The sequence below is a fragment of the Schistocerca nitens genome, chromosome 5, assembly GCF_023898315.1.
Source record: "Schistocerca nitens isolate TAMUIC-IGC-003100 chromosome 5, iqSchNite1.1, whole genome shotgun sequence".
Taxonomy (NCBI): domain Eukaryota; kingdom Metazoa; phylum Arthropoda; class Insecta; order Orthoptera; family Acrididae; genus Schistocerca; species Schistocerca nitens.
This window is the reverse complement of record NC_064618.1, coordinates 881,036,989-881,055,732: the sequence shown is the minus strand read 5'-3', so window position 1 is coordinate 881,055,732 and position 18,744 is coordinate 881,036,989. Positions and strand designations below refer to the sequence as shown.

The following is an 18,744-nucleotide window of genomic DNA, read 5'->3' as shown; positions in this document are numbered from 1 at the left end:
TTCAATACAGATTCACCACAAGTATCACAGTTAGCAAAATGTGTGTGTCACACTGAACGTGGAATCAGCCCATGAAGGCTGCTGAGACTCACCTGGCGGCCAGGTCCCGGTGCACCAGCTTGAGGCCCTCCAGGTACTTCATGCCGGCCGCGATCTGCGTCGCCAGGTAGATGAGGCAGCCGTAGCTGGGGGCACAACAACACCACAGCCGTCACGTTATGTAGTGACAGAAACACTTCTGCAATGGCGGTAGCAAAACAACACACAACTGCAAACGTCGTGTCTCTCTGCACCGATACAGGCATTTAATCAACGAAAAAAACAACAGAGTACATAAAAAATAGTATTCAGTAGCCGTCTTTCCTCAAAAATGTACACACCTCTCTTTTTTCTCCCAACAGTCTTTATTACAACATTTCATCGTCTAGTAGCAAGACTGTGTGATGCCACTCCCTCAAAGAATGACATCAAAACTATATAAATTATTTAGATTAAACAAAATGAAGGAAAGTAGGCTAAAAATTAGTTCAGAAACTTTGGTAATTAATTATTGCGGAAATTAGCATATCAATTTTGTATGTGATGTGACACTCGCCGAGAAATCGTAAACGGATACCAACGACAGGTAAAGAAGTGAAACTTCCTGGCAGATTAAAACTGTGTGCCGGACCGAGACTCGAACTCGGGACCTTTGCCTTTCGCGGGCAAGTGCTCTACCAACTGAGCTACCCAAGCACGACTCACGCCCCGTCCTCACAGCTTTAGTTCCGCCAGTGCCTCGTCTCCTACCTTCCACACTTCACAGAAGCTCTCCTGTATACCTTGCAGAACTAGCACCTAGCAGGTAAAGAGGTATTTGCCGCTGATATCTGCGATTTGTTACGTACGTGTAGCAGCATTCAGAATGGTGGCAGGAAGGGCATGCGGCCACCCCTTCAAATCAACATGCCGAATCCGATTAACCATGGCCGACCCTGAGTAACCGCGGGACTAGGCGCAAGCGATAGAATGTAGTAGCATTCAGAGGGCGCTGATTACCGCCAAGATGGCGATTTTCTTTAAAGACGAGTCTTTGTAAGGAACTGTACTCTTTCGCGTGCAGGGATACACCCGCAAAATGAATGTGGCTGGAAGACTGCAGTGACTGGCAACTTAAAATTCACGGAAAGGTCCATTCACAACTGCTGCAAAATTACGCAAGTTAATCATAGAAATTAGTGTCGCCTTGGTCTTTCAACTGTTTTCTGTGGGAGCAGAGGTTCTAAGTAGCACCCAAGCCGAGCACTGGACCGCTTTGGGAGATGGGCTGCATTACGTCAGCATCCATCAACCACCCTCCGAGGCATACGGCTGCTCTTCAGGAAAAATGGGCGTTATTGTCTCAACATGACATTGATGACATTGTTCAACGCATGCCCCATCATTGCCAGTACTGCTGCTAGAAGTGCTAGCAGCCTATATTGAGCATATTAACCAGTTGTCGGAATGTGCGTGCAAATCCGTCAAGTTGGAAGAACACTTTTGTCTACCGTAATGCATCTTGCTGTTGATTACGACCTGTATTCTTTACATTGTTCCTACTTTACTGTCACCTGTTTATACTACTTGTGGCAAAACAAAGGCGGCTTTGCAAAATTTCTGTTTTCTTTTGCTTTAATTTTGGTCACCAGTGTACTGGGTGATCAGAAAGTCAGTATAAATTTGAAAACTTAATAAACCACGGAATAATGTAGATAGAGAGATAAAAATTGACACACATGCTTGGAATGACATGGGGTTTTATTAGAACAAAAAAAAGAAAGTATTGGTCGACGCGCGAAAAATGTCTTGCGCGCGTCGTTTGGTGATGATCGTGTGCTCAGCCGCCACGTTCGTCATGCTTGGCCTCCCAGGTCTCCAGACCTCAGTCCGTGCGCTTATTGGCTTTGGGGTTACCTGAAGTCGCAAGTGTATCGTGGTCGACTGACATCTCTAGGGATGCTGAAAGACAACATCCGACGCCAATGCCTCACCATAACTCCGGACATGCTTTACAGTGCTGTTCACAACATTATTCCTCGACTACAGCTATTGTTGAGGAATGATGGTGGACATATTGAGCATTTCCTGTAAACATCATCATCTTTGCTTTGTCTTACTTTGTTATGCTAATTATTGCTATTCTGATCAGATGAAGCGCCATCTGTCGGACATTTTGTGAACTTTCTTATTATTTTGGTTCTAATAAAACCCCATGTCATCCCAAGCATGTGTGACAATTTGTACCTCTCTATCTACATTATCCCGTGATTTATACAGTTTTCAAATTTATACTGACTTTTTCATCACCCAGTATATGCATCTGTCCCACAAACCTTGTTCGCAATGCGTGTGACTTGGACTTTTTCGCAGTTCTGGTACCTTCGTTTTTCCAGCGACTTACAATAAACTGGATCTAGACGGGGAGCAGCTTCTTTCGTGTAGTAGCTGTAGAATGTCTCAGGTACATGACTGCCCTCACAGATTAGGAAGATATTTGCTGTTCTGTGATCACTACGCCAGTACCTGTCATTTCGGCGCCCTCTGAGGTGGTGACTGCCGCAGCCTGGCCTGTACGCCGGTGCCCTGGCAGACAGCAACCAGGTGGCTGGTTCTCCTTTAAGGGTGGGCTTCATCACGCCGGAGCGGATATTGTGCGCGCACTGCCGGCGCCGGCGAACAAAGGAGTGTTGACAGCGCGCAGAGGATGCGTCCGTGAGGGCGGCGGGGGTCTCCACACACACACACACACACAGAGTTCCAGAGTCCATTTCGCGTCCGGTACTCTTCCAATACTGTCTGCTCCTTTCTGCCTGGCTGCTGCGAAACGACGCCCTCACAAAGGATTGTTACTGAAAGAATACGCTTCCTCTCCTAAAGGACGACATCAGATTTTTAACTACGCCTCTGACTTCTTTTGCGAAGTGAAAAAGCAGTTTTCACCGGCCCTCCTAACAACTTTTCGTGTAATGTGATTGCCTCTGGCAGAGATAAATGAGAAGCGGCTATTTGTTTTTGAGACTGGCAAGTCGGTGTCTGCGAATTACTTGCGGCATAAAAATCTAAGGCCGGGTAAAAGAAAAAAAGGAGATTACGCTTGGACACAGAAGTGAGAATATACGGGAACAGAGTAAAGAATCTGACGGCATCTGGCGTGATGCAGAAGAACGGTATCGTAGTACAGTATCCACTGTTCATAGCCAAGATCACTACAAGCAGGGCCGGTTCAAGACACGAGGGACACAGCCCACCACTTGGGATGCCAATCTTAGAGGGGTCGTCAAAGACGTCACTAGTGTGAGGTTTCTACACAGGACGTGTCCGAGTTACCAGAGACTGCTTGGGACGGCTAGGTGAGAGATCTTTATACAATGCGTATTACCGTTAGCATTGGGAACTGTCACGGTTTAAAGAGAACACGGGAAAAGGGGTGATTGAGGGGGAAGGAGCACCAAAGAAAAAGCCTATTGTGAGGGAAAATGTTCTCCAACCGGTCCTGACTACAAGGTGACACTCTCTCCCATTTCTACGAAAAATGTGACGATGACGGAAACTACAACGGAATGGTCCCATACGGTGTTAAATAAAACAATGTTACTACAAGTGCTGCCTTTTGGGGGGGGGGGGGGGGGGGGCCGGCCGGAGTGGCCGTGCGGTTAAAGGCGCTGCAGTCTGGAACCGCAAGACCGCTACGGTCGCAGGTTCGAATCCTGCCTCGGGCATGGATGTTTGTGATGTCCGTAGGTTAGTTAGGTTTAACTAGTTCTAAGTTCTAGGGGACTAATGACCTCAGAAGTTGAGTCCCATAGTGCTCAGAGCCATTTGACCCATTTTTTTTTTGGGGGGGGGGGGGGGGGTTGGGGGGGTTGCTGCAGTGAAGTTTGGATGTTTCCGTGATTCGTGCACGGATAGCCGAAACGGTTAAGGCGACCACTCGCCTAAAGCCGAAAATCCATGTTCGAGGTACAAATTTTCATTGTTGTCATTCTAATAGCCGATCGTTGTTCACATTGGCAACTCTGAATACATTTCTCGTATTTCTTGACGGCTTTCGCCTTTGCAGTGCCTGTTTCTTCGAACATGTATGCGTGTCCAAAGGAACACTGCACCGCACTTCTTCATAACAGAGGCACTGCTATTTCGTCTAATACTGTGATTCCTAAATGTGTCGAGGACGACTTCCGTGTCAATGAATCTTCAAATCTGTTGTGCAGCATTAGCGGCGTCAGAAATAGCTATCCACAAGGTATTCTATCTACCGTTAAAATCGGAAATTTTTGGAAACTCCTTTTTTGTGTGAGAAACAGCGTCCTATGACATCACCCACATTCAAACAATCAACGTAATATTTTCAGTGTTCGTGACACTTCTGAACTCACAAGAAACAATTCAACAGCACTTGCAAGGTGGAACATCTGCCGTTATGTTCACGAAAGTCCTCTTGCTGGTTGCAGCTGTTCCAGAACGTCAGTTAAAGCAACAAAATATTTTGTAAGTTATCTCTTAAACACATATAGTAACCTCATATAGAAAAAGTAATGCTTCTTTTTAGCAGTTATTCTTCGGTGATAATCAGTTTGCAGCATTACTGACAGATTGAACAGCCACAGCGTTTGTAAATTGGAAATTGATAGCCATACAACTTCAGCGGTGCAGGGGACTCTATATTTAAAACAAAGTGGTCGAAATCGAGTTTCATCTGGTGCAGTCAGTCGCCGTATCATTTGATATCAATTAATTAACACGAAGAATTCATTAATTCACTTTGTCAGAAAGCAGGATAAAGTACTTAGCTACAAGCTAATGGAGTACTCCATGCCGAAGAGCACTCCATGCCTAAAGTCGTGTATGAAAGGATTGTATGTCGAATTACAAAATATATTTTTTTCTGTTTGCTGTTCTGGTAAATACTTTGGCACTATTTAAGATTTGTGTTTCACACAAGTATAGAACTTCTCGTTATTTCGAAAACAGATTAGCAGTTCAACAGAGATATCTTTGATTCCACGTGTCTGGAGGAGTGTGAAATCTCTTGCTTCGAAATTACAGCTACATCGTAGTAGCACTGGAACATGTTTCCAAAAATTTGTTTAATCCTACGCTTTTTATAAAATTTTTGCATGGGAGACGTAAACGAAAATGAATCTCTTAACAATACAGGGTACCACAAATGTCTGAAAATACCTCTCAGGACCCAGCACTTAATGAGCGAACAGTGCAGAAGTGTTTCACAAGACGGCAGGAACTGTGCCCACGTTGGCCGCTAAGCAAAGGGCGTAAGTGCGAGGAGAGAGAGAACGCCGGTTAAGTGCGCTGCCCAGCGCCTACGGGCGCACGCGGACAGCTGCCGCCAGCTTGTCAGACCAGTCGCGGCAGTGACGTTACGGCTGGAGTGTCACATGCGCTCCGTTCTGTCTGCAGTTTTACTTACACAGTTTTACACAAACTATTCAGCAAAAAAAAATTCATTTTTACGTTGCTTACCTTCTACTATACTAGAAGGTAGATACTAGAAGCTATCAGATGGATTATATAATGGTAAGACAGAGATTTAGGAACCAGGTACTAAATTGTAAGACATTTACAGCGGCAGATGTGGACTCTGACCACAATCTATTGGTTATGAACTGTAGATTAAAACTGAAGAAACTGCAAAAACGTCTGAATTTAAGGAGATGGGACCTGGATAAACTGACTAAACCAGAGATTGTACATATTTTCAGGGAGAGCGTAAGGGAACAAATGGCAGGAAATGGGGGAAAGAAATACAGTAGAAGAAGAATGGGTAGCTTTGAGGGATGAAGTAGTGAAGGCAGCAGAGGATCAAGTAGGGAAAAAGACGAGGGCTAGTAGAAACCCTTGGGTAACAGAAGAAATATTGAATTTACTTGATGAAAGGAGAAAATATAAAAATGCAGTAAATGAAGCAGGCAAAAAGGAATACAAACGTCTCAAAAATGAGATCGACAGGAAGTGCAAAATGGCTAAGCAGGGATGGCTAGAGGACAAATGTAAGGGTGTAGAGGCTTATGTCACTAGGGGTAAGATAGATACTGCCTACAGGAAAATTAAAGAGACCTTTGCAGAAAATAGAGCCACTTGTATGAATATCAAGAGCTCAGATGGAAACCTAGTTCTAAGCAAAGAAGGGAAAGCAGAAAGGTGGAAGGAGTATATAGAGGGTCTATACAGGGGCGATATACTTGAGGACAATATTATGGAAATGGAAGAGGATGTAGATGAAGATGAAATGGGAGATCGATACTGCGTGAGGAGTTTGACAGAGCACTGAAAGACCTGGGAGTAGACAACACTCCATTAGAACTACTGAAGGCCTTGGGAGAGCCAGTTCAAATGGTTCAAATGGCTCTGAGCACTATGCGGCTTAACTTCTGAGGTCATCAGTCGCCTAGAACTTAGAACAAATTAAACCTAACTAACCTAAGGACATCACACACATCCATGCCCGCGGCAGGATTCGAACCTGCGACCGTAGCGGTCACGCGGTTCCAGACTGTAGCGCCTAGAACCGCTCGGCCACCCCGGCCGGCGGAGAGCCAGTCCTCACAAAACTACCATCTGGTGAGCAAGATGTATGAAACAGGCGAAATACCCTCAGACTTCAAGAAGAATATAATAATTCCAATCCCAAAGAAAGCAGGTGTTGACAGATGTGAAAATTACGGAACTATCAGTTTAATAAGTCACAGCTGCAAAATACTAACGCGAATTCTTTACACACGAATGGAAAACCTGGTAGAAGCCGACCTCGGGGAAGATCAGTTTGGATTCCGTAGAAATGTTGGAACACGTGAGGCAATACTGACCTTACGACTTTTCTTAGAAAATAGATTAAGGAAAGGCAAACCTACGTTTCTAGCATTTGTAGACATAGAGAAAGCTGTGAATTTTAAAATTTTCCCGGCGAATTGACTGTTCAAACAAATTTCGGGCTTGCAGCCGGTCGTCGTTCAATACTTCGCACGATATTTCAACTGGGCACCTGCCAGTCATCTTCAGATGAGCCGTCGCAGACGCAGTATCGATCTCACCTGAAGATGACTGGCAGGTGCCCAGCTGAAATATCGTGCGAAGTATTGAACGACGACCGGCTGCAAGCCCGAAATTTGTTTGAATAGAGAAAGCTTTTGACAATGTTGACTGGAATACTCTCTTTCAAATTCTGATGGTGGCAGGGGTAAAATACAGGGAGCGAAAGGATATTTACAATTTGTACAGAATCCAGATGACAGTTATAAGAGTCGAGGTACATGAAAGGGAAGCAGTGGTTGTGAAGGCAGTGAGACAGGATTGTAGCCTGTCCCCGATGTTATTCAATCTGTATATTGAGCAAGCAGTAAAGTAAACAAAAGAAAAATTCGGACTAGGTATTAAAATCCATGGAGAAGAAATAAAAACTTTGAGGTTCGCAGATGACATTTTAATTCTGTCACAGACAGCAAAGGACTTGGAAGAGCAGTTGAACGGAATGGACAGAGTCTTGAAAGGAGGATATAAGATGAACATCAACAAAAGCAAAACGAGGGTAATGGAATGTAGTCGAATTAAGTCGGGTGATGCTGAGGGTATTAGATTAGGAAATGAGACACTTAAAGTAGTAAAGGAGTTTTGCTATTTGGGGAGCAAAATAACTGATGATGGTCGAAGTAGAGAGCATATAAAAAGTTGACTGGCAATGGCAAGGAAAGCGTTTCTGAAGAAGAGAAATTTGTTAACATCGAGTATAGATTTAAGTGTCAGGAAGTCGTTTGTGAAAGTATTTGTGTGGAGTTTAGCCATGTATGCAAGTGAAGCATGAACGATAAATAGTTTGGACAAGAAGAGAATAGAAACTTTCGAAATGTGGTGCTACAGAAGAATAGAAGAATGCTGAAGATTAGATGGGTAGATCACATAACTAATGAGGAGGTATTGAATAGAACTGGGGAGAAGATGAGTTTGTGGCACAACTTGACAAGAAGAAGGGACCGGTTGGTAGGAGATGTTCTGAGGCATCAAGGGATCACCAATTTATAATTGGAGGGCAGCGTGGAGGGTGAATATCGTAGAGGGAGACCAAGGGATGAATACACTAAGCAGATTCAGAAGGATGTAGGTTGCATTAGGTACTGGGAGATGAAGAAGCTTGCACAGGATAGAGTAGCATGGAGAGCTGCATCAGACCAGTCTCAGGACTGAAGACCACAACAACAACAACACGTTGCTCACAGCTTTATATGTCAGCTTATGCTGAAGTACCCATCAACTACCTAATGATCATACTTATTGCGATATTCGAATTTATGTAGGATGCTGCGCAAAATTTCAAAAGTTTGCTATGAAAAATAGGGGTCACTATCTTTTTGCGTTTAGTGGATGTTACATGAAATGTTCAAACATATATGATATATGGTTTGAGATTTTGGCAAATGATGGCACGCAGAGAGGGGAGTATTTTTCCATGCGGTTAATATATGAAACAATATTATTATCTACAATGTTATTCAAGTAACTACAGATTTTTCAATGAAAAAATGCAATTTTTATGGGCCATTGATAGCTAGTTAAATGAGAATTTCTGCGAGTTTCGCTACAAGGTAAGCAAAGGAATTACACATTTATTTGTACACCGGGTGGGTGATTTTCATAAGCTATTGATCTGATTTGTCCTCAGTACCTAACTTAAGAAATCACTGCATCAGTATTCTGTCGCAACTGCGTATGCACTAGCATGTTAATGAGGTGACACTGTGTAAGTTCCACCGTAGCGGAATATCACGGACTTGAAGTTACTCCGTGGCCACCGCATGAGTAAGTCCAGTATTAACAAAGCTAAATAACAGACAGAGACACGTGGAAGAGACAAGCGAGGTGAGGGAGCAGTGGGGGAAGTGTTGTACCACACTCACTTATACGAGTTACCAGCTGTGGCTGGTAAAATTCAGAGATGGCAGTCTCGTCTCCAGCCTCTTCTACAATGGACAAGTACCCCACTAAGGAACGCAACAGCATACTTGCAGTATTCAGTCCAGCCTTGGAAAGAAGACGGATTACCGGGGGTACGACATAGGCAAGAACTAATAACAAGAGCAAATGGTTTAATTTTTTGGAGCTTGGAGTGGTGCTACCTGGAACATTAAGAAAATTGCTCTTAAGGAAGTCTAATTAGCTAAACATTTGAAAGAAAAGGAAACATATTTTGCAGCGATTGCAAAAACAGAGAAGAAAACATCTGGAACTAAATATGTAGATGGCTATATTACGATATAAAGTGGAGTAAAGCAGGAAGAAAGATCAAGTAAAGGTGTTGCCACCTACATTCATAAAAAAAGGAAAGATAAAATGTTGGACTGTGAATATGTAAATGAACGCATTATACTGTTAGGAACTAAAGATCCAAGAGGAATATAAGAACAATAGCAACCTACGCTCCAAAAGAATGAAAACTGACGAGTCCAAGCCCTTTTTCCAACGGTTACTAGTGATCTTAAACAGATACAATAAAATCAGATTTTATGGGAAATCTCATTACTGGAATTGGAAATTTACCAATTCCAAAAATAGTAGGCACGTTTGGAGGAAATGTATGTAATGAAAACGGAAAAATACTGAGAGATGTTGCTACGTTTAATCACTTAAAAATTACCAATCGTTTCGTTAAGAAGAAAGATATTCGCTAATATACCTGGTCAGCAAGCAGATATTGATCTACGATAGATTATATAATAATAAATAAGCATTTTTGTGGACATACTGGACATAGCAGAGTTTGTCGAGGACTGGATATTGGATCAGATCACTTCCTACTGGTGTCAATAGTTGACATCTACGCAAAATGGAGGAAACCGGAGAAAACGGTTAAGGATAGAAAGAAAGAACATGTTGTTTAAGTTTATCTTTTAGGAGACAGCAGCATAAGAGATCTTTAGCAGAAGTGGATGGCAAAATCATTAGCATATTTAGAAACGGTAGAAGACTTGGAGGAAGACTTGAAAAACTTAAAAACAACCGTCTTGATCAGACCTAATGAGGTTCTGTGGAAGAAAAGGAAATACAGGAAACATAGCGAGTAAAGATTTGGACACCAGAGATGGAAACAGCAATTACTGAAAAACAAGAAGCTTTCAGGACCTGTATACATAATCCCATTAGTGAAAATGATAATCAATATAAAGAGAGCAGAAACAATGAGAAATACCTAACTTGGAAAGAACACACAGAATGATAGGTACGTTTAATTAGAAACATAGAGAATGATTTACATGGCAGACAAACTGTCGCCTATAATGTGACTAAATCACTCAAGAGACAAGAAAATTATTGTATACATGTTAATTATAAAAAATGGTGGTACGATGATACGTTAATTGAGTCGTTTCCTGAACTGAATGTCACAGGCCTGGACAATACTGATGTGAGGTGGGAGAGCTACCAAATAAATTGGAAAGCCACTAGTCTGACACTCTTAATATGGAACAGTGGAAATATGGAGGGTTATTCGTACATCTAAGACTTCTTGAAATATTTAATCAATGTCGGAGAAATAAGGAGGTGCCAAAAGTCTGCCTGAAAGTCAAAGTAATATCTATCTTTAAAAATGGTGCTAATAAAAAATGATCAATTATCAAGGAATAAGTATCCTGGATTAAATCCGTAATTCATATGCCAAAATACTGAATGCAAGACTTGCAAATATCACGGAAAAACTAATATCTGAAGAACAATCAGGTTTAAGGAAGGACGGTCATATATTGACAATGTTTTTACGTTGCAGCAAGTTATAGAAAGAAATGAGAATTCCACAGGGAAACCCAACTTGCTTTCGTAGATTTTGTGAAAACATTCGAAAATTTGAATAGAGAAATGCAATGGAATAACATGGCTGAATGAGGTTATCCATCTCATCTCATAAATGCTATTAAGAGTCTACACGCAAACACCGAAATTGACAATTTTTTGTAGACATGAGAAGTAAAGGAACTCAGCCAATAAACACAAACAAAGGGCTACGAGAACGATGCTGTATTTCTCCACCAATATATATATATATATATATATATATATATATATATATATATATATATATATATATATATATATATTGTGTACATCATGCCAGACACTAAGGCCATCTGTTGTTGAAGATGAAGAAGCCCTGTGTGATAGAAACCGATGGCGACAGTTGCAGGGAAGAAGAAGAAGAAGAAGAAGAAGAAGCCTGAGTATGGATTCCGATGGGCGAACGACAGGAGTGGAGGCCTGCAGCACACCGCAGACGGTCACACAGCAGCGCTGCACACGGGGCTGGTTTGAAGTCAGTAGCACCTGTTACATGTGGGGCCCCCATTCAACAGTATGTGCTCGTGTTTTTTGAACATACTATCTTACTTCTATGAAGTACGCGAAGGTAACGTCAATAAAGTTTTATTTTATCACACACATCACATAAATCGCTCCGTTTCTGCACTACGCCAAGGCTGCACTGTTATGGTGATTCGGCGTAGATCCTTCAGAGTGGTTGGTGGGTCACGTCGTCCATAAACAGCCCTTTACAATCTATCCCGAGCGTGTCGATAGGGTTCATGCCGGGACAACATGCTAGCCACTGAAGTCGAGTGATGTCGTTATCCTGAAGAAAGTCATTCACAAGATGTGCTCAATGGGGGCGCGAATTGTCGTCCATGAAGACGAATGCCTCGCCAACATGCTGCCGATACGGTTGCACTATCGGCTCGGAGGATGGCATTCACGTATGGTACAGCCGTTACGGCGCCTTTCATGACCACCAGCGGCGTACGTCGGCCCCACATAACGCTATCCCAAAACAGCAGGGAGCCTCCACCTTGCTGCACTCGCTGGACAGTGTGTCTAAAGCTTTCAGCCTGACCGGGTTGCCTCCAAACACGACTCCGACGATTGTCTAGTTGAAGGCATATATGACACTTATCGGTGAAGAGAACGTGATGCCAATCCTGAGCGGTCCATTTGGCATGATGTTGGCCCATCTGTACCGCGCTGCATGGTCTCTTGGTTGCAAAGATGGACCTAGCCATGGACGTCGGGAGTAAAGTTGCGCATCATGCAGCCTATTGCTCTCATTTTGAGTCGTAACACGACGTCCTGTGGCTGCACCAAAGGCATTATTCAACGTGGTGGCGTTGCTGTCAGGGTTCCTCCGAGACATAATCCGTAGGTAGCGGACATCCACTGCAGTAGTAGCGCTTGGGCGGCCTGAGCGAGGCATGTCGTGGACAGTTCCTGTCTCTCTGTATCTCCTCCACATCCGAACAACATCGCTTTGGTTCACTCCGAGAGTCCTGGACACTTCCCTTGTTGAGAGCCCTTCCTGGCACGAAGTAACAATGCGGACGCGATCGAACCCCGGTATTGACCGTCTAGGCATGGTTGAACTACAGACAACACGAGACGTGTACCTCCTTCCCGGTGGAATGACTGGAACTGCTCGGCTGCCGGACCCCCTCCGTCTAAGAGGCGCTGGACATGCATGGTTGTTTACGTGTTTGGGTGGGTTTAGTCGAAGGGACTGTGTCTGTTATACAATATCCACATCAACGTCTATCTTTAGGAGTTCTGGGAACTGCGGTGATGCAAAACTTTTTTTGATGTGTGTATATGCTTAAATATCTCATGAAAACGCCTTCTCCGAGTTGTGTGTAGTTCCCACAATGGACTAGAAACTGCTTCGTTATTCACTTCGCTACAATAAACGATCTAACTGAGATCACAACACAGCAGTAATTACGTAATGGCTACCACATCGCTGCGCGGCGGTGGTCAGAAGCAAAGCATTGCCAACCTAAAGTCTTCGTTTCTATCATTTCAGGGGTAAGGAGTCCAGGAATCTAGTGGTTCACAAGCAGTAGGTATAGTGTACACCCTTTGACATGGTTGATTTTAAAATGGGGTTGCAGGGTGTGAGTGGAGCAAGTGTCACTAGGGAGAGGAGGGGTGCAGAGGAGGCACGTATTGTAACAGGTGTGGATAATTAGCTTTCTTTTCTGCGGAGGAGTTGTAGGTAACACCTGCGATGCGCTGAGAATTACTTCATCTTTCTACAAATATAAGTAAAATGTTAGCATTAAGCGATGCCAATTCTCACATTGTCACATTGACTCATTAATAAGACACCTACGAAAACTAAAAACCAATTATCTTCCATCATTTAAAAAATAAAAGCGTTAGAAGAAAATTCTCGTTCATTCTAAAGTTTTGTTAGGAGCTGTTGATGGTGTGGCAGGGGGGAGATGGGGGGGGGGGGAGGGGGTACAAGCCAATATCTGACTGCACTCAGGGGTAATAGTCTCAGAAAGGTTGGCAACAGCTGGGCTAGAGCCTCAAATAGATCCACAGATAGGAGAATACCAAGGAGAGTTTAGAAAGGGAAAATCATGTAATGAACGGATATGGTGCCTGAGAACAGGATTAACAACAAGAAAGTCCAGGAATGCCACAACAACGTTCGTCAACTTAAAGAAGGCCCATGACTCGTAGATAGAGAAACACTCTTCAGCATACTGGAAGAACTGAAGACGGTCAACAAAATCAGAATGATAATCCAGGAAATATTAACAAATACAACACTCAAAGTGAAGTTTATAGGAGAGATCTCGGAACCATTCGAAATCAGGTGTGAGGCAGGAAGATGGACTGTCACTCATGCTATTTAACACCGTTATGGAGAAAAAAATCAGGACATGGGACTAAGGAGTCAATGAGGTAAAGATGGGGAGACAAACGACAGAACTGCCAACTTAAAATGTCTGGCCTTTACCGATGATATAGCCATCATAACAAATAACAGAAAAGAAGCCAACGAATCTCGCGAGCCACTACACGAAACCTCAGCCAGAAAAGGAGTACAAAAGTCGTATGTAAAAACGCAATACGTGGACACAAAATCCACAGACAGGCACTCACTGGTAACAAAGTGTAGAAAGATAACGCAAGTGGAAAGTTTCAAATACCTGGAGAGGTTATACAGAACACATGTCTGAAGAGAGGAAAATACTGAGAAAGATCTATGAGGGGATCTGAAAAAAGAGATCCACAAAAGAAATGTGTCAACATACACAGACGTTTACAAACAACATCAGGAAAAGAAGTGTAAAGTTCTATGGAAACATACAAAGAATGAACGGAAATAGATTTTTAACATAGTGACAATTAATACAGTGAAAACCAATTGGGTGAAGGAAACCATGGAAGACCTCAAGAAACTGAACATCTCCAAAGAAGATATGACAGACATGGAAATATACAGAGAAAAATATCAAAAAACAGAAATTTCGCCGGCCGTTGTGGCCGAGCGGTTCTAGGCGCTTCAGTCTGGAACCGCGCGACCGATACGGTCGTAGGTTCACATCCTGCCTTGGGCATGGATGTGTGTGATGTCCTTAGGTTAGTTAGGTTTAAGTAGTCCTAAGTTCTAGGGGACTGATGACCTCAGATGATAAGTCCCGTAGTGCTCAGAGCTATTTGAACAGAAATTTCAGCAAACAGTCAAAGAGAAGAAAACAGGAAAGAAGTGGACAGAAGGCAGGAAGAAGAAAGAAAGAGACAGAAAAAATGTCATGAGAACTGACTGTGTTTCAGCGCTCTCCATAACGGGGAATTAACGTAAATATATAGACACAAACACACACTACACAATGGTGTCTGTTCTTTCGGACGTACATGTCCAAAAGGACAAATATCACACCTGTATCAGAATACTTATCACATTTTAGGAGAAATCTTGTTGTGCTACAGTCTCTCTAAGCGACTCTGGTCGCTTACTTACGGTGTATCTCAACACACGATTTCCAACCTAATTACAAATTTCTCCGCGAGCTTTTGTAAGTCTGCGAAGCAAACAATCTCTGTCGACAGTATCTTAGAGCAAATGTGCAACAATCCGCAGGAGATAGCAATGGGACACAACACCTGAATGAAATGCTTGTGACACTTTGTAATACGTAAAATGTGCCTAAATAAAATGGCCTATCGCGAATGTATTCATCACAAGTTACAAACAACAACGATCCATCACTTCCACTGCTTTACACGTGGTGTCCAATCATCTGTACGTAATCCTGAAAACTATTAATACTGTCAGTCAGACTACCAATGCCTAATTGCCCGCCCACCATCCCCAAACAGAAAACACTCAAATAGTAGTGCGGTGCAATGTGGTGCCCACGACATAGCGAGTTCCCGCGTATCGCGTGCTACAGTACGTCGGATGAACCGCCTCCACAGTCTTTGATCAACCCTAGTCGCAAGCCAGTGCGACGTTCTACTACGTCACGGGGCAATTACGGACCCGTAACAAGTCTCCGATCTGCCGGAAGACGACTTGCGAACCTCCAAATGAGAATCCCGCGGAGAGTGATAAAACGCGGCAGTATTAAACAGCTTTTAAGAGCCTTATTCCGTTCCGATAGCATTTCATTTAAACCCCCTATACATCTCCTTCCGGGGCGGGAAGAAAAAAACTGCGCGAGGGTGGAGGGTGGCGGTGACCCAGTGGCGTTATGGGCCGCCCCGCCGGGGGTAATTTTATTCCGGGGCGCCACCCCCGGCTCGCAGCTCGTGCCATTAGTCTTCCTTTAGGCGCCCCGGCCGCTGCTAACAATTACCGCTGCAGACACTTTGTTTCCATTAGGCGGTCTCTGGTCCGCCGCGGCCCGTCTGCTACAGCTGTAAGACGTCTCCGTGCGTCTCAGGACTCAAAGCAGGGGCGTCTGGAAGGGGTGAGCAGCGCCCCTCCCTGTCGCGTGAACACACGGCGGCGGCCTGCCGTCACCTCTGCAGATCTACGGGCTGTCACATGACTCCCCACCCCCCTGTCTTAACTGACGCCTCCCCTACCGTTGCGAGAGCAACTCCCAGCTCTCTAAATAAGATTTTCGCCCAAGTCTCAGAGCTAAACATATGTCTTCCACTGCAGATAAAATGGACTACCGAAATACGAAGACTAGTACGGGAGACTGTATACTGCACTAGAGAGAAGATACAAAAGAATCCGGCAGCACGAGATGAAAGGTAGCCTTATAGACAAAGGCTTTCACTGGCTGCTAAAATAATTCGCGATTTCCACAGACCGTGAAAAGCACGCAGCAGAGACAGAAGATGGGAATCGAGACAGGGAGAGAACAATGAAGTAACGAATAAAGCATTCAGCGTGATAACTGTTTCGATTAAGGAGATGACAGTGGTGTGAGACGATCTTTTTAATAATGGACAACTATACTTCTGACATGGGCTCCCACTTGCGGTGTCTTCTGCAGCCCATTCCCACTGTCTTGTCTTTACATTTCAGCACATTTGCAAAAAGCTGGCGTAATCTTTTATTCGCAGTTACAATATTACACTACTGGCCATTAAAACTGCTACACCACGAAGATGACGTGCTACAGATGCTGTGATATGCAAATGATTAGCTTTTCAGAGCATTCACATAAGGTTGGTCCCGGTGGCGGCACCTACAACGTGCTGACACGACGAAAGTTTCCAACCCATTTATCATACACAAATAGCAGTTGACCGGCGTTGCCTGGTGAAACGTTGTTGTGATGCATCGTGTAAGGAGGAGAAATGCGTACCATCACGTTTGCGACTTTGATAAAGGACGGATTGTAGCCTATCGCGATCGTGCAGCCACGTCTCGATCCCTGAGTCAACAGATGAGGACATTCGCAAGGCAACAACCATCTGCACGAACAGTTCGACGACGTTTCCAGCAGCATGGACTATCAGCTCGGAGACCATGGCTGCGGTTACCCTTGACGCTGCATCACAGACAGAAGCGCCTGCGATGTTGTACTCAACGACGAACCTGGGTGCACGAATGGCAAAACTTCATTTTTTCGGATGAATCTAGGTTCTGTTTACAGCATCCTGGTGGTCGCATCCGTGTTTGGCGACATCCCAGTGAACGCTCATTGGAAACGTGTATTCGTCATCGCCATACTGCCGTATCACCCGGCGTGATGGTATGGGGTGCCATTGGTTACACGTTTCGGTCACCTCTTGTTCGCAATGACGGCACTTTGAACAGTGGACGTTACATTTCAGATGTATTACGACCCGGTGCTCTACCCTTCATTCGATCGCTGCGAAACCCTACATTTTAGCAGGATAATGCACGACCGCATGTTCCAGGTCCTGTACGGGCCTTTCTGGATACAGAAAATGTTCGACAGCTGCCCTGGCCAGCACATTCTCCAGATCTCTCACCAATTGAAAACGTCTGGTCAATAGTGGCCGAGCAACTGGCTTGTAACTATCTCCCAGTCAGCAGTCTTGGTGAACTGTGGTATCGTGTTGAAGCTGCTTGGGCAGCTGTACCTGTAGACGTCATCCAAGCTCTGTCTGACTCAATGCCCAGGCGTATCAAGGCCGTTATTACGGCCAGAGGTGGTTGTTCTGGGTACTGATTTTTCAGGATCTACGCACCCAAATTGCGTAAAAATGTAATCAAATGTCAGTTCTAGTATAATATATTTGCCCAATGAATATCCGTTTATCATCTGTATTTGTTCTTGGTGTAGCAATTTTAATGGCCAGTAGTGTAATATACGTTACCACCATGTTTCATCACGTTTTATCTGCCTCCATAGATGTCGCTTACACACGGTTTGAATCCTAGCGCTGGAACGAGCGGCCTGTTTGGCCAGCGCGGTGGCGAGCGTTCATTGCCGCCAGACTTTACGACAACGTCCTGGATTAAATTCCAAACCTCTCCTCAGCGTGTCATTGAGTGGGGGCATCTGGCACTGTTGATGGTGATCTATACGATAAGTCCAGCATTCTTGTGGTGCTGCTGAAGGGTAGTCGGTCGTATACCAACACTTGGATCCGCTCTCTCCTTTCTCTCGCTATCATGCTACACAAACGCAACACCACCTTACTCACACACACACATTCTCTACTGTCACCTACAGTCAACATGTGCCCTCAAGACACGTCTCTCATTCGTCGTGTGTGCAGGAGAAGGGCAGTCTCTCAGAGGAGGCAGCAGTCCATTGGGGGACTGGCGCATCTTACATGCTATTTATAATACGATATAAAAGCAGTGCTGTCTGAACTTTATTCCTGTAGCTTAGTAAAATAGTTAAGAACTGTCAGTGATTGCCAGGAGCGACCTGTTGGTTCTATACTGTTTCGTTCTCCTTCCTCTTGGCGATTCTGCATGTGATTTTCTCTCTAGTTCATCTGGGTACACCACGAGGCAAGCAGGAAGCAATGGGCCAGGCCAGTGAGCTGACGTCCAGGTAGATCCTCTCCTCCTAGTGGTTGCGGCCGCCTTTTCAGAGAAAAGCATGAGGCATGGCTTTTGTCGCAGCCAGTCCCGCTCCTGGAGTTTTCCCATAATGCTGTGTGATCTGCGCTACATCTACATCTGCATCAACATGGATCACACTTCAGTGCCCGGCAGAGGATTCATCGAACCACCTTCACAATAATTCTCTATTATTCCACTCTCGAACAGCGGGCGAAAAAGTCGAACACCTACATATTTGGGTGCGAGCTCTGATTTCCCTTATTTTATTATGATCATCGTTTCTCCATATTTAGGTTGGTATCAACAAAATATTTTCGATTTCGGAGGAGAAAGTTGGTGACTGATATTTCTTGAGAAGATTTCGCCGCAATCAAAAACGACTTTATCTTAATGATGTCCACCCCGAAACGTGTATCATTTCAGTGACACTCTCTCCCCTA

At 44.2% G+C, this 18,744-nt stretch overlaps 1 protein-coding gene across 1 annotated transcript in view; it reads right to left on the bottom strand.

Annotated features, from left to right (window-relative positions):
* The window catches only part of LOC126260790 (epithelial discoidin domain-containing receptor 1-like), a 327,821-nt gene that overhangs the window by 13,398 nt on the left and 295,679 nt on the right, over window positions 1–18,744 (bottom strand). Inside the window, exon 14 of the mRNA XM_049958126.1 lies at window positions 93–185. Within this exon, the coding sequence (XP_049814083.1) occupies window positions 93–185 (93 nt within the window). The remainder of the gene's footprint in view (window positions 1–92; window positions 186–18,744) is intronic.